Source organism: Prunus persica, chromosome G4, assembly GCF_000346465.2.
Source record: "Prunus persica cultivar Lovell chromosome G4, Prunus_persica_NCBIv2, whole genome shotgun sequence".
NCBI classification, from domain to species: Eukaryota; Viridiplantae; Streptophyta; class Magnoliopsida; order Rosales; family Rosaceae; genus Prunus; species Prunus persica.
The window spans coordinates 10,332,528-10,351,197 of record NC_034012.1 but is presented as its reverse complement, the minus strand read 5'-3'; the positions used below and the strand labels follow the sequence as shown (position 1 = coordinate 10,351,197).

Genomic DNA, 18,670 nt, shown 5'->3' with positions numbered 1-18,670 from the left:
CGTAAAAAGCAGATGGATGAAATTATCCCCTGTGTCTGAGTTCGAAGATCAAGCCCCAAAAATGCTTCCAAAGGACAGAGATGCCTTAGGAAACACCTTGGTTACCATCACTAACAAAAATAACAGCAACTTACAGATAGATTTTCTAGCTTAGCATGAGAGACTTGTGGCATGGAAGCGAAATTGACATGAGTTTAGCACTGAAGAGAAAGTTATGCATTCTTGGGGAAAAATAGGGGGTATTAAGGTAGGAGAGAAAGGGTTTGCAGGAAGGTTTGGCTGAGAATGAGGGAAAGAGAGAAGAATGAGTGGCTTAAGTGTTTTTCCGGCAGCTTGACAGAGGCTCTGTCAAATGTTAGAATAGTCTGCCAGAAGAGGGAAAATGAGGGAAAAGGATGAATAAAACACGAATTTGATGGGTTTTGCAGGTGAGAGAGGAAGCTTGCTCTCTGGATATGGTTGTTTTAGCTAGTGATGAAGTAGTGGGTGTGCTGGGTAGTTTCCGGCAGCTCGATGAAAACTCTGTCAAACTTTGGAAAAGTTTACCAAAAGGGAAAATAGGGAGAGATGGAAGGATGGGGCTCGAAATTGTAGAGTTTCAGGGATGAGAGATGAAGCTTGCTCTTTAGATGTGGGTTGAGATGATGGGTAGGAAATGCCTCTTTTTATAGTGTTGTTAAAATGTTAACTCGCAATTGTACGGGCCAATTAGTAGTATAGCAAGACAAGTACGAGGTCGTACCCACGAGGACTGAGAAGTTAAAATTAGTTATGTACTTAGATTACCAAATTCAAGAAAGTAGGAGGTTAAGTCTAAAATAGAATTTAAAGCAAGAGTGATTGTAATTGTTGAACAAATGAGGCAAAACGAAATTTCAAACAAAAGCAAAGTGAACAAATGTAACAAAGAGTACTTTTGTAGGCTGGAAAACAGATTGGGAGACTAGGGCATTCGATTCACCATAACAATTCAATTCTGGGTTATAAGGAGTCAAGTGACAAGTCTCATTCGGATTCAAAGATTGATTCTAGCTAAAGTATGATTAGGCCATGGTGTCTGGTCCTAACCTTGTGCTCCTAATTCCCTAACTTGATCATTTGTTGTCTAATCTCAATTAAGCATTAGGAACCCATTAAGCATAGAAGAACAATTTAAACAACCAAGCATGTATCTAATCCCTGTTGTCGAATGTCCATACATACTTTTCTTATTCATAGTTCAATTCAAATCAAAGCATGGTGTCTACTCTTGATTCAAACCAAGGTAGCTAATATACAAGTTCTAATGGTGATCAATCATCCAAACAAGCATATTAACTGATAAGCATAAAGAATAGGAATATGAATCATGAATCAAACTTGAAACTCAAAACTTCAACTTATAAACCCAGAATATTCATGTTAGGTTACATCATAGCCCTAGTTATGAATTTAGCTACTCATAATGGAAATGAAACTTAAGCAAAAATGAGAAAACATATTGAATGCAATAAGAGTAGAGAAACCCAATTCTGAAGTTGCTTGTGGTTTCCAAGGCTTCTCCAGGTGCTTCTCCACGTCTAATGCTACTCCAAGAACTTTCTCATGTCTAGAGTATGGCAACTAAAGAGGTGATTTGGGATGAGTTTGGGTGGTTGGTGATGGCAGAGAAAGAACAAATTCGTAGGAAATGGAAGGAAGGCTTGTTGGAGTTGTCCTTCATGATTTTGGGTTGAATGAAGTGATATAGGATGGCTGGAGTGAATTATTGGTGAATGGAGTGACTCCTTTGCCCTTGAGTGGCTGACACACCTCCCTTAATTGCTCAACATGTCAGGTCTAAAGTCAAGGAAAGCTGTGGTGAGTCACATGGCTCAAAGAAAGTATCCAAAGCTCAACAACTGGAAACTACAATCCTGAGCCTGGTGTGTATATGGGCTCACAAATTGGGCTCAACTTCATTATCTGATGCATTTGAGTAGTCCATCTTGAAGTTCAGACTCTCATCTTTCCAACTACATATTATTTGGGCCAATCCAAGTTCGGAGAAAGATGTTAAGGCCGAAATGAGTTGCTAACCCAGTCTGCTCGTTTTTGCACCATTTTGCATCTTTTCTTATCCAAAGACACCATTGCTACCTAAGGCCCAATGAACTGAATGATAAACAGAAAAGGGATTAAAAGCACACGTTTGACTCAATAACATAACCAAATCATAAGCTAGAAGGGTACAAAATGATATACAATTGTGAACTGATCATATAGGCACTGGAAGCTACTCTTTTCCAAGAAACTCTAACGGTTTCTATTCAATTTAGGCAAGCTTTTTCCTTCCTTTCTCCTCCCTTCCTTTGACTTATCCTATTTGGTGAAATTCTCTCTGCCTAATTGCAAAAAAACAAGGATTTTGGGAGCTCAATGCTCTTCCTGCAGCTGCCTAAGTGGAGAACTCCTATTCCCAGCTATCTCCTTCCTTTCTTTCCTTTCTTCTTCCATGGCCAGGTCTGATGAGGGAAAGAAATGGGTATGCACACTGGTTTGAAGGGTGTTTTGCTCAAGTATCCCTTGGTTTTTTCTGATGGCTTACGTTGGGATTCGTTCCCCCATGTGCTGGAGCCTCCCTACACATATGAATATTTTGGCTATTTTGGCTTTCATCGTGGCTTTTGTTTTCAGCTAGGTGCTAGAGATTTGCAGATATTTTCTTGGGTTGCTTGGGCCTTCTTGGACAATAAGTTGGTTTATCAAGTAAATGGGCTAACTTCATCAATTGTTGGGCTATTTCGGTTGAAATGATGTGCTACTTTGGTTGAAATGATGGACTACTTTCTCTTTTATGCTCACCCACATGTTTGGGCCTAAGAAATGGGCTTGAGTTCCGGGGCTCCTAAGCAACTCGGGACTTCCATTTCCCATCAATGGGCCTCATGACAATTCATTACCATCCATACCACAACCCACTCAAGCAAGCTCTGGGCATTTGAGTGGCTTGGGCCCACTTAGGCTTGTAGCGTGGTTGGGTGTGAAATAATGATTTCCTGCTTGACATGGCATGTCGCTTGGCATGCTTTAATTTTATCGTCCCTGAAGAGGGACATGACATTCAATTTAGCATGGGCTTGTAGAGCCAATGCCTTTTATAGGCTCATTTCAATTTTTAGCATGACGAATTGCATATTTATTTGGCATGGCACGTGGATCATGACTCGTGCGAACTTGAATAACGAACTTTTGCGTGCTCCAAATTGGGTCTTTTCTTAATAAGGCATTGCGCTGGACCGGGAATTCATTTGGGCATAACCATGGATTTTTTTGGGCCTCAACATTAGCCCCCTCGATTATTGGGGCCATGAATGTGTATTGAAATGGTCCAAATAATCAATTTCCAGTCCAAAATAATGGCAGTGGCATGGCATGGCATGGCATGGCATGGGTTTAGGAACAACTCAAGGATGACTAGTTAAGTGTCTCTAAAATTATAGCCAGGTTTTTTTTCGGGAAGGTTGGAGGGGTCGCAATGGTCCCGCTTAAAACTCAATCATTCTTAAACACCGAGGATGTTGCCTTGAAGAACTTTCCTAGAAACTGTAATTTTGGAGGTCACTTACTAGAGTTACCAAGAGTTGACCTATTTTGTGGCATGACGGAGAAGAAAATGCTTGATGGATTAGCTCAAAATAACTTAGCTTGCATGGTTTATTTGCTTGAGTGACTTGAGAGGCTTGATTTTGATTTTTATATTTGGTATTAGCATGTATGCTTGATGTTGGCATGTATTCTTGGTATTTGGCTTGGATGCTTGGCATTGGCATGTACTTATGATTTTGGCTTGCACGCTTGGATGCTTGGCATTGGCGTGTACGCTTGATTTTGGCTTGATGCTTGGCATTGGCATGTATGCTTGATTTTAGCTTGATGTTTGGCATTTGCGTGTATGCTTGATTTTGGCTTGTATGCTTGGTATTTGAAATAGGGGCATGTGTTGGAAGGATATTTGAAACATGGCATGTGCTGGAAGGATGCTTGAAATAGGACAGGTGCTGGAATGATATTTGAAATAGGGCATGTGCTAGAAGAATGTTTGAAGCAGGGCAGGTGCTGGAAGGATATTTGAAATAGGTCAGGCGTTGGAAAGATGTTTTGTTTGGCATGGAATATGTGCTGGAAAAACATGACTTGGCTTCGTATGATTAGTTTGGACTTGCTATGTGGATAATCTAATGGTTGAGTTGAATCAAGATATAGCTTAGCGTGATGAACTTGGGGTATCCCTTCGTTGCAATGGTGACAATTTGGCATGATATGGTGATAGCATGTCTTCTTCTCTGTGCTTCCAGCAGCTAGAACTGTCAAGTTCTAACGTTGTCTTTTTTATGATGACTGTATTGCAATAGATAATTTTATTGTTTGTAACAAATTAGTTTTTTATGAGTATTCCAGGTCTTCTTTTCTTGGTCAATCTTGTCTTTTTGGCTAAGTTCTTTTACTTCTCTATCTTGCAATGATGAGTCACCCAAATATTTTAGGGTATGTTTCATGGCTAGAAGTCACTTTTGGTTAGTTTATTTGTTTCATTTTTTGTTCATGTAGTTTTAATTTAGTCAATTGTGCCTCTGTAGTTTCATAATTGTAGCAATTCAAGGACAAGTCACGAATTCCGTCAATTTCTTTCACGGTTATACTCTTTTCATAGATAGTGTGTTTTTGTTTTTATAATTGTTTTTCCCAAATTTTTTAATCATTTTTCCCCTTTTGAGTGTTTACTTTTCCAGAGTTATTTCCCGTATAAAGAATTTAACATTTTTACATTTAATACTCATATTGTACACATACGTACGTATTTTTCATGTTTAACACAGTTAATTTTTTACAAAATTTTCAATAGTACACACAAAATTCACATATTATACACATAATTTTCGCATATTATTGAATAAAAATAATATATAAACACTTGAAATCTATAAAGTATATATATCGAAACTAGCAAATTAATATCTATAAAGTAAAAAATAATGCAATTAGAAGGGTCCTTTTTTTATAAATTATTTTTCGACTATACGACTTTTAAAATATGATATACTTAAAGAGTGTAGCCGCGAGGCCATACTATTATGAAAAAATAGTATAGCTGTGCGCTAGACTACCGTTTTTTTTATAAATTTATTATGAAAACCGAGCTGGAAAAACAGAAAAAATCAATTTTGGCTTGGACCATTTTAGTTTTTTATTTTTGGCATTTCTAATTTCTTTTGGGAGAGAGAATATTTCCGAGAGAGTAGGTAAGCTTTACAGAAATTGTCATTTAAAATAGTAGTGCAGCAGCCCTTGTTTACCAACTCAAACCACAACTTTTCATGGAGAACTTAAAGAATTCAAATATAAATATAAATTACCAATTTTTTTTTTAATATAGGTACAACACAATTCTAACAATTTTTTTTTTTATTTATTTATGAGTATTCCAGGTCTTCTTTTCTTGGTCAATCTTGTCTTTTTGGCTAAGCTCTTTTACTTCTTATATTGTAATGATGAGTCACCCAAATATTTTGGTCTCTGAAGTTTATCTATTTTTTACTTTTCATCCTTGTAGTTTTAATTTGATCAATTGTGCCCTTATAGTTTCATAATTGTAGCAATTCAAGGACAAGTCACGAATTTCGTCAATTTCTTTCATGGCTATACTCTTTTCATAGATAGTGTATTTTTGTTTTTATAATTGTTTTTCCCCAATTTTTTAATCGTTTTTCCCCAATTATTTTTCCCCTTTTGAGTGTTTACTTTTCCAGAGTTATTACCCGTATCAAGAATTTAGCATTTTTACGTTTAATACTCATATTGTACACATACGTACGTATTTTTCATGTTTAATACGCTTGATTTATTACAAAATTTTCAATAATACACACAAAATTCACATATTATACACATAATTTTCGCATATTATTGAATAAAAAAATATATAAACAATTTAAATATTTAAAGTATATATATCGAAACTAGCAAATTAATATCTATAAAGTAAAAAATAATGCAACTACTAGGGTCCTTTTTTTTATAAATTATTTTTTGGCTATACGACTTTTAAAATATGATATACTTAAAGAGTATAACCGCCAGGCCATACTATTATGAATAAATAGTATAGCCGTGCGCTATACTACGGTTTTTTAAAATTTATTATGAAAACCGAGCTGGAAAAACAAAAAATAAAATAAATTTTGGCTTGGACCATTTTAGTTTTTGATTTTTGGCATTTCTAATTTCTTTTGGGAGAGAGAATATTTCCGAGAGAGTAGGTAAGCTTCACAGATCAAATTGTCATTTAACATAGAAGTGCAGCCGCCCTTGTTTACCAATTCAAACCACAACTTTTTTTTAAATATTGTACCATCTTGAGTATAAATTACAATTTTTTTTTAAAAATATTGTTTTGTAGGGAGAACTTAAAGAATTCAAATATAAATTACAATTACAATTTTTTTTTAAAAAATATTGGTTCAACACAGTTATCGAGTATAAATTTAAATTGTGTACAAAAGTGAAGCTGATGGAGAAGAATTGGAAGCGGAAGATGAGGTGAACTGTGATGAATTGGTGTTGTAACCGTAACTTAAAGGCTCTGTTTGACCTCTTTTAGAACTAGTAACATCACCGGCCAAGATTGAAAATGACACCGTAGGAGAAATGTAGCTGGCTACTGGCATCTTTGATGGAAGAATAGGCGGCGCAACTTCTAAGCTAAGCACTTGAATTATTTGTTGTGTCGAAGGCCTGATCTTGTAATCTGGATGAGCACACCACAACCCAACAATCAACAAGCACTCTATTTGTTTCTCATCAAAATCCCTACACAATTTTGGGTCAGCTGCTTCAATGACTTTCCCTTGTCCATAAAGCTCCCAAACCCACTCTACCATGTTGATTTTACTTGTTCCCAACTTGGGATCAACGGGTTTTCTCCCACAAGCTATCTCCAAAGCAACAACTCCAAAACTGTAAACATCTGTTTCCTTGCTAGCCGTTCCTGTGGTGACACATTCAGGAGCCATGTAGCCCATGGTTCCAGCCAGAACAGTGGTGTGTGATTGTTTCCCGTGGTCAACAAGTCGAGCCAACCCGAAATCTCCCAGTTTGGCGTTGAAATTCGAATCCAACATAATGTTGCTGGATTTGATATCTCTGTGCAACACACATTGTTCCCATTCTTCGTGTAGATAGAACAATCCGGACACCAAGCCTTGAGCAATTTTGTACCTTGCCTCCCAACCTAACAAGCTTTTTCCTTTGAACAAATGGGAATCTAAGCTTCCATTGGACATGAACTCGTAAACAAGTAGGAGTTCTCTCTTTTCATGGCACCAACCAATGAGTTGCACCAGATTTCGATGCCTAAGTCGACTGATGATCCTTACTTCTGCTGCGTACTCCTTCAGCCCCTGTCTAGACCCACTTGATACCCTCTTAACAGCAACATATGAGTTCAAATCTTTTACGAAGCCTCTGTAAACCCCACCAAACCCTCCCTCTCCAAGCTTCTCTCCCTCGTCGAAATCATTTGTCGATTGAGCCAATATCTTGTACGAAAACTTCTTCGGGCCTGTCCCCTTTTCGAATTCCTCATCAATCGGATCTTCATCATTGTCGCTACTTTCCCCTGTTCCCCCCTTCTTCCAAAAAATGAACCAAACCAAACAAAACCCTCCAACCAAAAGAACACACCCACCAACAACCAGCCCAACCACAAGTCCAATGTTGATGCCATTTCCTGATGTGTTGTTTCCATTTCCTGATGTGTTGTTCTTTGCATTCTCATCAATCAGCGATGTCGAATTGAAACTCCATGATATGATCTTGTGCAGAGCAGTCCTAGAACCTGTTGCAGCAGAGAACCCAACAATCACCCAACCCTGCAAAATCTCATTCAGATCAACCATGTAAGCAAGATCCCTCTCAACCCAGACACCATTTTGATAAGTAGTGAAGGTAACGTTAAGATTTTTCGATGCAGAATCGAAACGAATCGAAGCATTATTGACTTGTCCCTCTGTAATGCTACCATTCCACGGCCTGGTAACTTTAGACTTGACAGAGTTGACATCAATACCAACATGATCGCCGGCGGGATCCTCGATAGACGTCCTTAAATTATGGAAGATGTCAAACTCCACTGCCACAAACGGGTACAGATTCGTGGACTCGTTTCCTACCGGGGTTGTGGTTGGGAGGCCAAGAGAGCCGCCTTTGCCTATTGTTGTGTTGAGTGCAGACCCGTTTGGCGCCAAAAAGAAGGCGAGCCCGTCTCCATAGATTGTTTTGCCTTCTGAGTCGATGGCGAATGTGAAAGTTGTGGTGAAGTCCGCGAGCTTTCCCGTGGCGTCGTCGCGAAGGAGGAATGGTTTGCTGTAGGTGGCTCGGCCGACGCTAAAGTTTTTTTGGTCGTCAACAGCGCTTTTGGTGAGTCGGAGGAAACCATCGAGCGAAGCATCTCCCTCGAGAGAGAGGGTGTTGATGCCACTTGGGAAGGTGGGGAAACTGAAGTCTAATGAGGTTGCACAAGGGGCTAATAGAAACAAGAGAAGAAGAAGGACGACCATTTCTAATTCGCTGGTAAGGTTACAGATCAAAATAATTTTTGAAAAGTGCTTTAATCAGCAGTTGCTTACCAATTCAAATCAAAATAATTTTCCTTGGAATTGAAGATTGATAGAGAGTGCTGGTAATGATGGCATGGGATGGGATGGCATAAATAAGGAATTCAGATCAAATATTTCTTTTGCGTGGTTGACTTGAATAGACGGGTCATGTAGGGCTACAACAAAGGTTAATTTCACACTTGGGATGGAAAGTGCGAGCGCCGCCTGCAACTTGGTAATAATAAAAGTTTGTAAATTCAAACTTAGAATCTCTCTGGAGAAGAGAAATAACACTAAATTAATAACTACTTGACGAATAAACAAATTTTACTACATATAATCGCAGAATTTTAATAGTTTAGCCTTTCACAAGAGATTCATATAAAAAGAAATTGACCAGCCAATTAATAACTTATATATTAGAATCAAATATTAAAATTTTCCATGCCAATTTATATTTGTTAATGTTGTTTTATTTTCCTTAAAAATAGAAAAAAAAAATGTAATTTTATCACAAAACGTCCCTAAGGTTTACGAAACTATCAGATTGCATCCTTAATGTGTTTTTGTGTCATTCGTAGTCCTCAAGGTTAGTATGTGTCATCACAAATGGTCTCTGCCATTAGGTTTCGTCAAAACTCTTTTAGTTTGCTGATGTGGCATATATTTATATTACAAAACATCCCTCAGGTTCATGCACCTATCACAAATGGTCTCTGCGATTTTTTTAATTTTTTCATTTAAAATTCATGAAATGTTGGTTTTCCTTTTAAAATTTTATGAATTTTAAATATATGTGACAGTATATTATTGCAGATGTGGGCTCCATATATATGCCACATCAACAAACTAATGGAGTTTTTTTTAAATAATTTAAAATTCATAAAATTGATTTAAAATTCATAAAATTTAAAAATGAAAAAACTAAGGATTAAGGGTTCATAAATGGTCTTGAAGAAAATCCTTATATAAATGGTTTTTTCATTTATAAATAATTTATAAAAGAAAATCAAAATTTTATGAATTTTAAATAAGAAAATTTTAAAAATTTCGCAGGGACTATTTGTGATAGGTGTGTGAACCTCATAGATGTTTTGTGATATATATATATGTCACGTCAGCAAATTAACGGAGTTTTTGACAGAACCTAACGGCAGAGACCATTTATGATAGCATATATTAACCTCGAGGACTACGAGTGACAAAAAAAAAAAAATTAATGATGCAATCTGATAGTTTTATAAACCTTAAAGACGTTTTGTGATAATAAGCCTAACATTAATAAAAGCAAAATACAAGCACGTAGAAACAAGAAAAACACAAAAAATAGTAACAATTACGGACCAGATAATTGGGAGGCATGAAGTTCACCGACTCACCCGTGATAGAGCTCCCGGTTCGAACCGCCGTCCTTTCCCTCCAACAGGACAACGGCTCCCTCCACGTCGGCACCTCCGTCTGGCCCTGTTCACTGGTTCTCGTCAAATTCGCCGAGCGCTGGGCCCCACCCAGCCCCGCTGCCCAAAACCCCTACGCCAACCTCCTCGACTTCCACGGCAAGCGAGCCGTGGAGCTCGGCGCCGGCTGCGGAGCCGCCGGCATGGGCCTCTATCTGCTTGGTTTGACAGACCTCGTCCTCACCGATATTCCCGCGGTCATGCCCGCACTGAAGCACAACCTCAAGCGCAACAAGTCCGTCCTGGGGAAGACGCTCAAGCACGCCATCGTGCACTGGAACAAGGCGGCGGATCAGGCCAAGTCCCTGAGCCCTCCGTACGACGTCGTTGTGGCGACGGACGTCGTTTACATAGAGGAGACTGTGGGCCCGCTCGTGTCCACCATGGAGGCGCTGGTGAAGGACGACGGCGTCGTTTTGCTCGGCTACCAGCTGAGGTCTCCGGAAGCACACCAACTGTTCTGGGAAATGTGTGAGAGGGTTTTTGTGATAGAGAAAGTTCCGCACCAGGATTTGCACCAGGATTATGCGTACGAAGAGGCTGATGTGTTTGTCTTGCGCAAGAAACAAAAAGGAGGGCTCACTCAGGATGCTGCTCCTGACTCTGCCACTTGAGTGCAGGTTTTTGGTCTTAGATTTTGGAATTTCTTTTTTTGTGTAAGAAGTTTGTCAAAGTTTGTGCTGTTTGTTCTGCTGCTTGAATCCTGTTGTAGAACTAAATTAATTTGTGTCTTTTTGGCTCACTACTTGGAAATTTGCTTACGAAATGATCAAATCAAATTTCACCAGTGCTTCACACAACATATATACACAAGGGTTTCATAATTTTAATGATTGAAAAAAAACAGAACTGAAGCTTATTATTCGTATGGTGGTGGCATGAGAAGACATTCGTGTGTGAGGAAGAAACAGAGGATCTGACTTACAGAAAAAAAAAAAATATGGCAATCGGTGAAATGCAGAGAGCCAAAACCATTAGCACCAACCTAATGCTTCTTGTTGACCCAAAAAAAAAAAAAAAAAAAAAACCCTATGCTTCTTCTAGATCAATTTTTACAATTAATAACCTACGTGTATAATCATGGCTTTCATCAACGAGCATTCGAGATTATCACAAGCCAAGCTAATTTCTTAACCCGAGCTGATGGAGGAGAATTTGTTGGAGAGATTCAGTGATCATTGAGCAATTGGTGATATAATCAGGGCCAGAGTCATCAACTTGCCCTCCTTCAGAACCAATACTAGAAGACGAACCTGAACTGATATTGTACGAGGAGAAGAAGTAGTTCGCATCTTTGATGGGAGAATGGGCACTGCAACTTCAAAGTCAAGCGTTTGAATCACTTGCAGTATTGAAGGTCTGAATTGTAATTTGGATGAGCACACCACAACCCAATAATCTTGTGCAACTAATTTGGATCGATGAGCTTTCTTCCGCAGGAAATCTCCAAAGCTGAAAACGTCTGATTTCTTGCTTAACTTCTAGTGTCAATATATTTAGGAGCCATGTAGCTTGTGGTTATCATCTGTGGCTCTTTTCTGTTGCCGAACCCGAAATCCCCAAGTTTTGCGTTGAAATCAGAATCCACCGTAACATTGCTCGATTTGATATTGGTGTGCAACAGAGGTTGCTGCAAAATTTCATGTAGATAGAGCAACCCCGAAGCCAAGCCTTGAACAATTTTGTAACTTGACTCCCAAGATAACAAGCTTTTTGGTTTGAACAAATGAGAATCTAAGCTGCCGTTGGGCACGAACTCGTAGACAAGTAGGAGTTCACCTTTTTCATGGCACCAACCAATGAGTTGCACCAGATTCCGATGCTTACATCGACTGATTGTCTGTAGTTGTGGTGCGTATGTATCAATCGGCCCATATTTAGGTCCCCTTGATATCTTCTTGACAGCAACATATGAGTTCAAGTATGTGATGTAGCCTTTGTAAACCACACCAGATCCTCCCTAAGAAAAATTTCTTGTCGCCAATACCAACTCCTATTGTATGGAAACCTCTTCAGGGAGTTCCCTTCGAATTCGTGAATCAAGTCATTAGGATTTCCATCAGTTGTTCTTGTTGCCTTTTTCTTGCACGAGTTGTACAAACCCAAACCTAAGAAACAAACCAAGATAAGACCACTAATACTACTACCGAACACAACAGCTAGTGGTTTCCTGCATTTTCTTGCCTTGAATTTAGAACTAGGGCTTGGGTGCGGAACTGGAGTTTGAGGATGGCGGTGGCGGAGTTATAATTGGCAACCATTTTTCTTGTTGGGAGAAATATTTGCCATCTAAAATCCAGCATAAACTGCACTGTATACAACATCTTCTAATTAAAATCAAAATTTTCAGCAGTAACACTTGGGCTTGGTTGACTCTGATCGCGTTCAATCCTTTAGTTATTTTCTTTTTCCAAGAAGTTGTTCGAAATTACTTGATTTTTTCAAAGAATCAAGTAATTTCCAAGAAATTTTTTGAATAAAATAAAATAAACTAGTGAAACAACCACGATTACATTAATAAATGTTTGAAGAAAATTGAGTAGAACTGAGGCTTTTTCAATGCGTCAAGTCTTAGGAAAGACAAGACATCTTGCGTAGGACAAGACTGCTGTATATATATATGATGTTGTTAGGATCCAGATTATAATAATTACTAAGTTTCTTTGTAAACTTTCTCTTCTTCCTCAAGTGTAACCTTCATATTTTTCATCTTTGAGTTTTCCAAAATATTTCCTTTTGAAAACTGCATTTGAAATATGAAAACCTCATCTTGCTAGATCAAACACTCTCATATATATCTAGGTCAGATTCAAGATTGATTTCTTCAAGAGTATGGTTTCTTGAAGAAATTGTTCATTCTCCTTTGAATCCAAATTCTGGTTTCGGTTTGAGTTGGAGCTTGTAAGCTAGTGCCATGGGATGAACGAGCTGGAGAAGGAGCTGCCATTGCCATGAAGAACTGAGCTTCAAGCTTTGCTAAGTTGGAGAAGAAGATTGCACAAAGGAGGTATAGCTCATCTTCCTAAATAGACCTAGGAATTTCTTGAGCTTGCTAGTGTTCTTTGTAAGAATCTTTTTTGCTTAGTGGATTGCCTGGTCGGTTGATGACCCCCAGTTTTTTCCAATGGTGGGTTTCTGGGTGAACAGTTTCTGGTTTCCATCTCTGTAAATTTTCTGGATTTGTGTTCTTGATAGTTGACTAGTCATCTGAATTTGTGCGGTTGACTAGTCATCTTTTTCTGCTGTTTGGTGTTTGCTTGATTATGTTGTCTTCACACACTTTCACCATAGTTGTTGCTAGCACAGGGGATGCCTAGATTGATGGGTCCTTCTGAGTGCCTAGGTTGTCACTACTAATTCTCTAGGCCTGCAGGTACATCTTGGTATGCTCTGTGTATGTTATTGTTTGATATAATTCATATCTAACAGTTGACTAATCATAAGAGTATTTGGTCAAGGTCTAGAGTGTGTGAAGGTTGTTGTGTTCTTGATTGAATATCCTTTAAATTTACCCCTCGTCACCTAAGTACCAATTTCAGATGTCAATACCACATGTTGGAAAGTAGGGTCCCCAATGTATGACTCTTTATATCATTATAGATATCAAATTCCATCACCTAAAAATACTTACAAGATTTTCTACCAAACGTTTTCAGTTGTTAAAAAGCGTTTTTAGAACTTTTAACTATTTGAGCTACAAGTTTCTTTACAATTCATAGGGTACTAGTTAAGAAATGTGCTAGGTTTGCCTAATAATAGTAGTGGATGTAAAGTAGCAATGTTGCATTGATAACCGGTGTAAATTAATACGCCAACTATATCCAATTAAAAATACTCGCAAGAGTACGAATCTATTAGAGTATAGATTTGTAAATACGAGGTTGTTCTCATGAGAACTTGATAGTTTATAAGCAAATCTAGTTTGAATATGTTAAGAACGCTTAATTTAAACACAATCACAAGAAATTAAACAAGAAAAGTGATAGTGTACATTAAATGAAACACTTAACTTAAGAAATGTGCTATGCCTAATAATAGTAGTGCATGTAAAGTAGCAACTCATATTTTTTTTTCTTTTTGGTTCTTAAATCTATTGTCATCTATTCTTTTTCTTTTTCTTTTTCTTTTTTTATAAGTGATAGTCTAAACAAGAGGGGAGGGAGGATTTCTCACACATACACCCAATTATGATGTCGTGAGGATTCGAACGTGAGACCTTTGGTCTACAAGTCAAAGCACTTTTTCACTCGGCTAGATCCCGTTGGCATGGTCATATGTTCATATCAAGATGTCTTTCCTCACACAAAAATGCCAAAATATGATCTGGTCAAACTCAAAGAATATCAACTAAGAAAATTGGAATAGAGGTCTAGCTCAGTGGAAATGCATCAACTTGCAAACTAGAGGTTTCCAGTTCGAATCTTCAGGGCATTATAGTTATGTGTGTGTGTGAGAGAAATCCCCCTACCTTGTAATTTTTAGACTATCACTTATACTAAAAAAAATAAAAATAAAAAAATGGGATTAGACCCATCAATACTACAAGTTTGTAGCTATATATGACTAACAAAATATTCAATGCCGAGGATGTGCAGACTGTGCGACTTCACAGAGCCTCACAGAGGAAGAAATCTAAAAAGTAAAAACTAATGTGCGGACTGTGCGACTTCTCTATGTATGGCATCTAACATGATGCGTTTGTGAATATTTCACTTCCACTCAGTTGTCTTCAAATTTGATCCTATTTATTGATATTGTTAATTATTTAGGGTATATATTATATAGTGGCCAACCTAAATTTGAAGTGATTAACTAGTGAAGCCCACACCAAATGAAGCCCACACGTTTTGTGTTTATTGATTTTTTTCCTTTTCTTTTTTTATGACAAAACGTAATTGGCAGTTGGATGAGTGGGATTTGTGAAAATGAAACGAGGGTCCTAATGTCTCGTTTCCTAATAAGTCACGAGCAAACAGAGCAAGAGAGACATGTCAACACACAAAGACCCCCGCAAATCCGAGAATTATTAATATCGTAAAAAGTTTTGACGATTTTGCTTAAAGCATTCGTTCATAAAGGTACGATGATGATTGTACACATCATATCAATAGATGTGAATCAAATGTGAAGAAAGTTGAGTAGGTGAGGTTTTTCAGCGCGTCCGGTCTTTAAGAAAGACATACAGGGTAGGACTGCTTTATATGATGGTTTTAAAATATAAACGTGTATAGATATATATATATATATATATCATTTCTTAGTGTGTAACTAAATTGATACAACATTACATTGAATTTGTATATTATCAAAACAAAGAGTGAAATGCATAATCTTGTAGAAGACAAAACAGTGGAATTACAAAAATTCTAAAAGTTTAGAATCAAAATTATTTAGTTAGGCTTCTTTCTTACCCAAGTGAAATTTTTGGATGAGAATTTGTGGTAGAAGAAGGTGCGCTGAACTGTGAGGAGTTAGTTTGGCCTGAAGACAACTCAGTTTGGCCTCCTTGAGAATCACTAATATCTCTAAACAACATTGAGACCGATTTCGGAGGAGCAAAATAGGTGGCCACCGGCATCTTTGATGGGAGATTCGGCAACGGTACCTCGAAGTTAAGCACTTGAATTGCTTGTTGTATTGAAGGCCTCATGTTGTAGTCTGGATGAGCACACCACAACCCAACAATCATCAAGCACTCCATTTGTTTCTTATCAAAATCCCCACTTAGTTTTGGGTCAGCTGCTTCATTGACTCTATCTTCTCCGTAAAGCTCCCAAACCCACTCAACCATATTGCTTTGAATACTTCCAAACTTTGGATCGATGGGTTTTCTCCCGCATGCTATTTCCAAAGCAACAACTCCGAAGCTGTAGACATCTGATTCTTTGCTAGCCTTTCCGGTGTTGAGATAATCCGGAGCCATGTAACCCATGGTTCCAGCCAAGATTGTGGTTTGCGACTGTTTTCCGTGGTCCACAAGTCTAGCTAACCCAAAATCCCCAAGTTTTGCGTTGAAATTTGAATCTAACATAACATTGCTCGATTTAATATCCCTATGCAGCACACATTGCTCCCACTCTTCATGTAGATAGAACAACCCAGAGGCCAAACCTTGAGCAATTTTGTATCTTGCCTCCCAAGTTAACAAGCTTTGTTCTTTAAACAAATGAGAATCTAAGCTCCCATTCGGCATGAACTCGTACACAAGTAAGAATTTTCTTTCGTGGCACCAGCCAATCAGTTGCACAAGATTGCGATGCCTAAGTCGACTGATGATCTTTACTTCGGATGCATACTCCTTCGGTCCTTGTTTAGAACTACTCGAGATTCTCTTAACAGCAACATATGAGTTCAAGTCTGGTATAAAACCTTTATAAACCCCACCGAATCCTCCCTCCCCAAGCTTTTCTCCCTCCTCAAAATTACTCGTGGCCCGAGCCAATTCGCTATACGAAAACTTCCTCGGGCCAGCCCCCTTTTCAAATTCGTCATCAATCAATTCATGAACCATAGGATGATCTTCATCACTACTTTCCCCAGCTCTTTCCCTCTTCTTCCACATGATGAACCAACCCAACCCACCGACCAACACAGCACAGCCACCAATCCCCAACCCAACTGCTAGTCCTATACTCTTATTTCCTGACTTGCGGTTAGAATTAGTATCACGATCACCTAGTGAAGTTGAACTGAAATTCCATGAGATGATCTTATTCAGAGAAATATAGTTACCGGTTGAAGCAGAGAACCCGACAACGACCAAGTCGGGCAAGTACTGTTTCAGATCCATAATGTCAGAAAAATGTGCCATCTCTTGTGTAACATTCGAATCAGGTGCAAAAGTAGTGAAGGCAACACTCAGGTTTTTTGAAGTGGAATTGTAACTAATGGTAGCATTATTTGTTTTTCCTTCCATAATACCTCCTTTCCAAGGTCTGAAAATGGTAGAGTTGAGAGAGTTGACGTCGATGCCCACGTGATCGTACGGGGGGTCGGTCGTTGAATACGCGTAGATGTCAAACTCCACCGCCACGAAAGCGGTGTCGTTTGGAGATGCGAAGTTGACGGGGAGGCCGAGATTGTTACCACCTGCTGGTTCTGTGTCGTTGAGGAGGAAGGACCCGCTTGGGGCTACGAAGAAGGCGAGGCCGTCGCCGTAGGTGGATTCTTTGAGCGAGTCAAGGGCGAAGTTGAAACTAGTGGTGAAGTCCGCGAGTTTTCCGGTGGCCTTTTCGTGGAGGAGGAAGGGTTGGCTGTAGGTGGCTCGGCCGGCGCTGCCGTTCTTTAGCTGGTCTTCCCCGCTTTTGGTGAGGCGGAGGAATCCGCCCTCGAAAAAAGCATCCCCTTTTGTGGATATGGTGGGGTAATAACTGCCACTGAAGCTGGAGAAACTGAAGTTTAATGGAGTTGCAGAACGGGTTAACAGAAGAAGAAGAAGAAGAAGAAAGTGAAGCTTTGTTGAGTACTTTGCGACCATTTTGGAAGAGAAAAGAGAAGAGAGAAGAGAGATTACGGTACTAATAATTAACGTGCACAAATGTTTGTCATCTAAAATATAGAGATAATTAGTTTTGGAATTGAAATCGAACCTTCATTGTGATGCGAGTGATGTGGCGGGTTTTTATGAAATTTTCTAACGTTTATATAACATGTGAAGCACGTTTTTGGAATTGAAATCGAAAAATTTTGGTTGCTGAATGAAAGACTTGAGATTTGTTGAGTCCATGAAGCACTTTTCCAAGACTGGAAGCAGCGAGCTACGCCCATGTTTCTTTGAAGAAAAAGAATGCAAAGGATCATAATAGAATTCCACAAGTATCACTTTCATTCAACATGGACCTACTTCTTTCAAGACTTCAGTAGCTTTCAACTTTTCTTTTCTTTTTTAGTAAGCTGGTGTTCTGCTTGATTTTCCTTTGCTTGCAAATGGGAATAGATTGAAGAAGACTATTCTTAGTAGTTTCTCAATGTATTTATGCATGAACCAGAAGAAGAGAAAAAACATGACATTACGTAGAGACATGAATGAATGAATCCAACTTGATTTATGAATGAGACATGTAACGACTCACTACTGGTTTAATAGTCACAATTACTGTGCATCTATGGCATCAAATACATAAGCCACGGTCATTTTGTGGCTGAAAAATTATTAGACACAGACCAGAGTAGGCTAAGGGCCAGTTTGGCATTGCTGTGCTGTGAAAATAATCGCTGCCAAATTTGCTGTGAGATAAAGCAGTTTGGCGTTTGGTAAACTTTTTGTTAAAAGTGTTGTTGGTATTGATTCCTACATAATCAGAAAATGATTGCCGCATAATCATTAAACTCAGCGCCAATTCGAAACTGATTTCTACCTAATCAGAAAATGAAAACACCTTATTAGCTGCTTTCCCTTATAGCTTTCTCTCATAGCAATTTTTAACAATAAGTGATTTTCTCATAGTTTACCAAACGGGCTGGGCTTCCCAAAATTTTTGAAAAATCACTTATCACCCCAAACAAGCAATGCCAAACTGGCCTGCTGTGCTGTAAAAATAATCACTGTCAGATTTGCTGTGAAAGAAATCAGCTGTGAGAGAAAGTAATTTGGCGTTT

General features: G+C 38.5%; 3 protein-coding genes and 1 pseudogene across 3 annotated transcripts; 1 reads left to right on the top strand and 3 right to left on the bottom strand.

Moving 5' to 3' along the window:
* On the bottom strand, nucleotides 6,467-8,989 carry LOC18778778 (L-type lectin-domain containing receptor kinase IX.1). The gene has a single exon (XM_007212771.2). The coding sequence runs from the start codon at nucleotides 8,574-8,576 to the stop codon at nucleotides 6,504-6,506; it is 2,073 nt and encodes a 690-aa protein (XP_007212833.1). The 5' UTR covers nucleotides 8,577-8,989; the 3' UTR covers nucleotides 6,467-6,503.
* On the top strand, nucleotides 9,645-10,872 carry LOC18781493 (protein N-lysine methyltransferase METTL21A). Its single transcript, XM_020561367.1, has one exon. The coding sequence runs from the start codon at nucleotides 9,976-9,978 to the stop codon at nucleotides 10,684-10,686; it is 711 nt and encodes a 236-aa protein (XP_020416956.1). The 5' UTR covers nucleotides 9,645-9,975; the 3' UTR covers nucleotides 10,687-10,872.
* LOC18780922 lies at nucleotides 11,248-12,333 on the bottom strand (annotated as a pseudogene).
* Nucleotides 15,316-18,206, bottom strand: LOC18778577 (L-type lectin-domain containing receptor kinase IX.1). The gene is made up of 2 exons (XM_007214129.2): nucleotides 18,169-18,206; nucleotides 15,316-17,589 (listed from the first exon to the last, which is right to left on the bottom strand). Exons 1-2 carry the CDS (start codon nucleotides 18,204-18,206, stop codon nucleotides 15,480-15,482), a joined length of 2,148 nt encoding a protein of 715 aa, XP_007214191.2. The 3' UTR covers nucleotides 15,316-15,479.

Excerpts from the sequence above, each read along its gene's own strand:
- LOC18778577 (XM_007214129.2), bottom strand. The coding sequence starts at position 18,206 with ATGACCGTGGCTTATGTATTTGATGCCATAGATGCACA. Across the intron at positions 17,590-18,168 it reads TTTGATGCCATAGATGCACA|TACCGTAATCTCTCTTCTCT; the intron begins GTAATTGTGACT and ends GTTAATTATTAG.
- LOC18778778 (XM_007212771.2), bottom strand. The coding sequence starts at position 8,576 with ATGGTCGTCCTTCTTCTTCTCTTGTTTCTATTAGCCCCTTGTGCAACC.
- LOC18781493 (XM_020561367.1), top strand. The coding sequence starts at position 9,976 with ATGAAGTTCACCGACTCACCCGTGATAGAGCTCCCGGTTCGAACCGCC.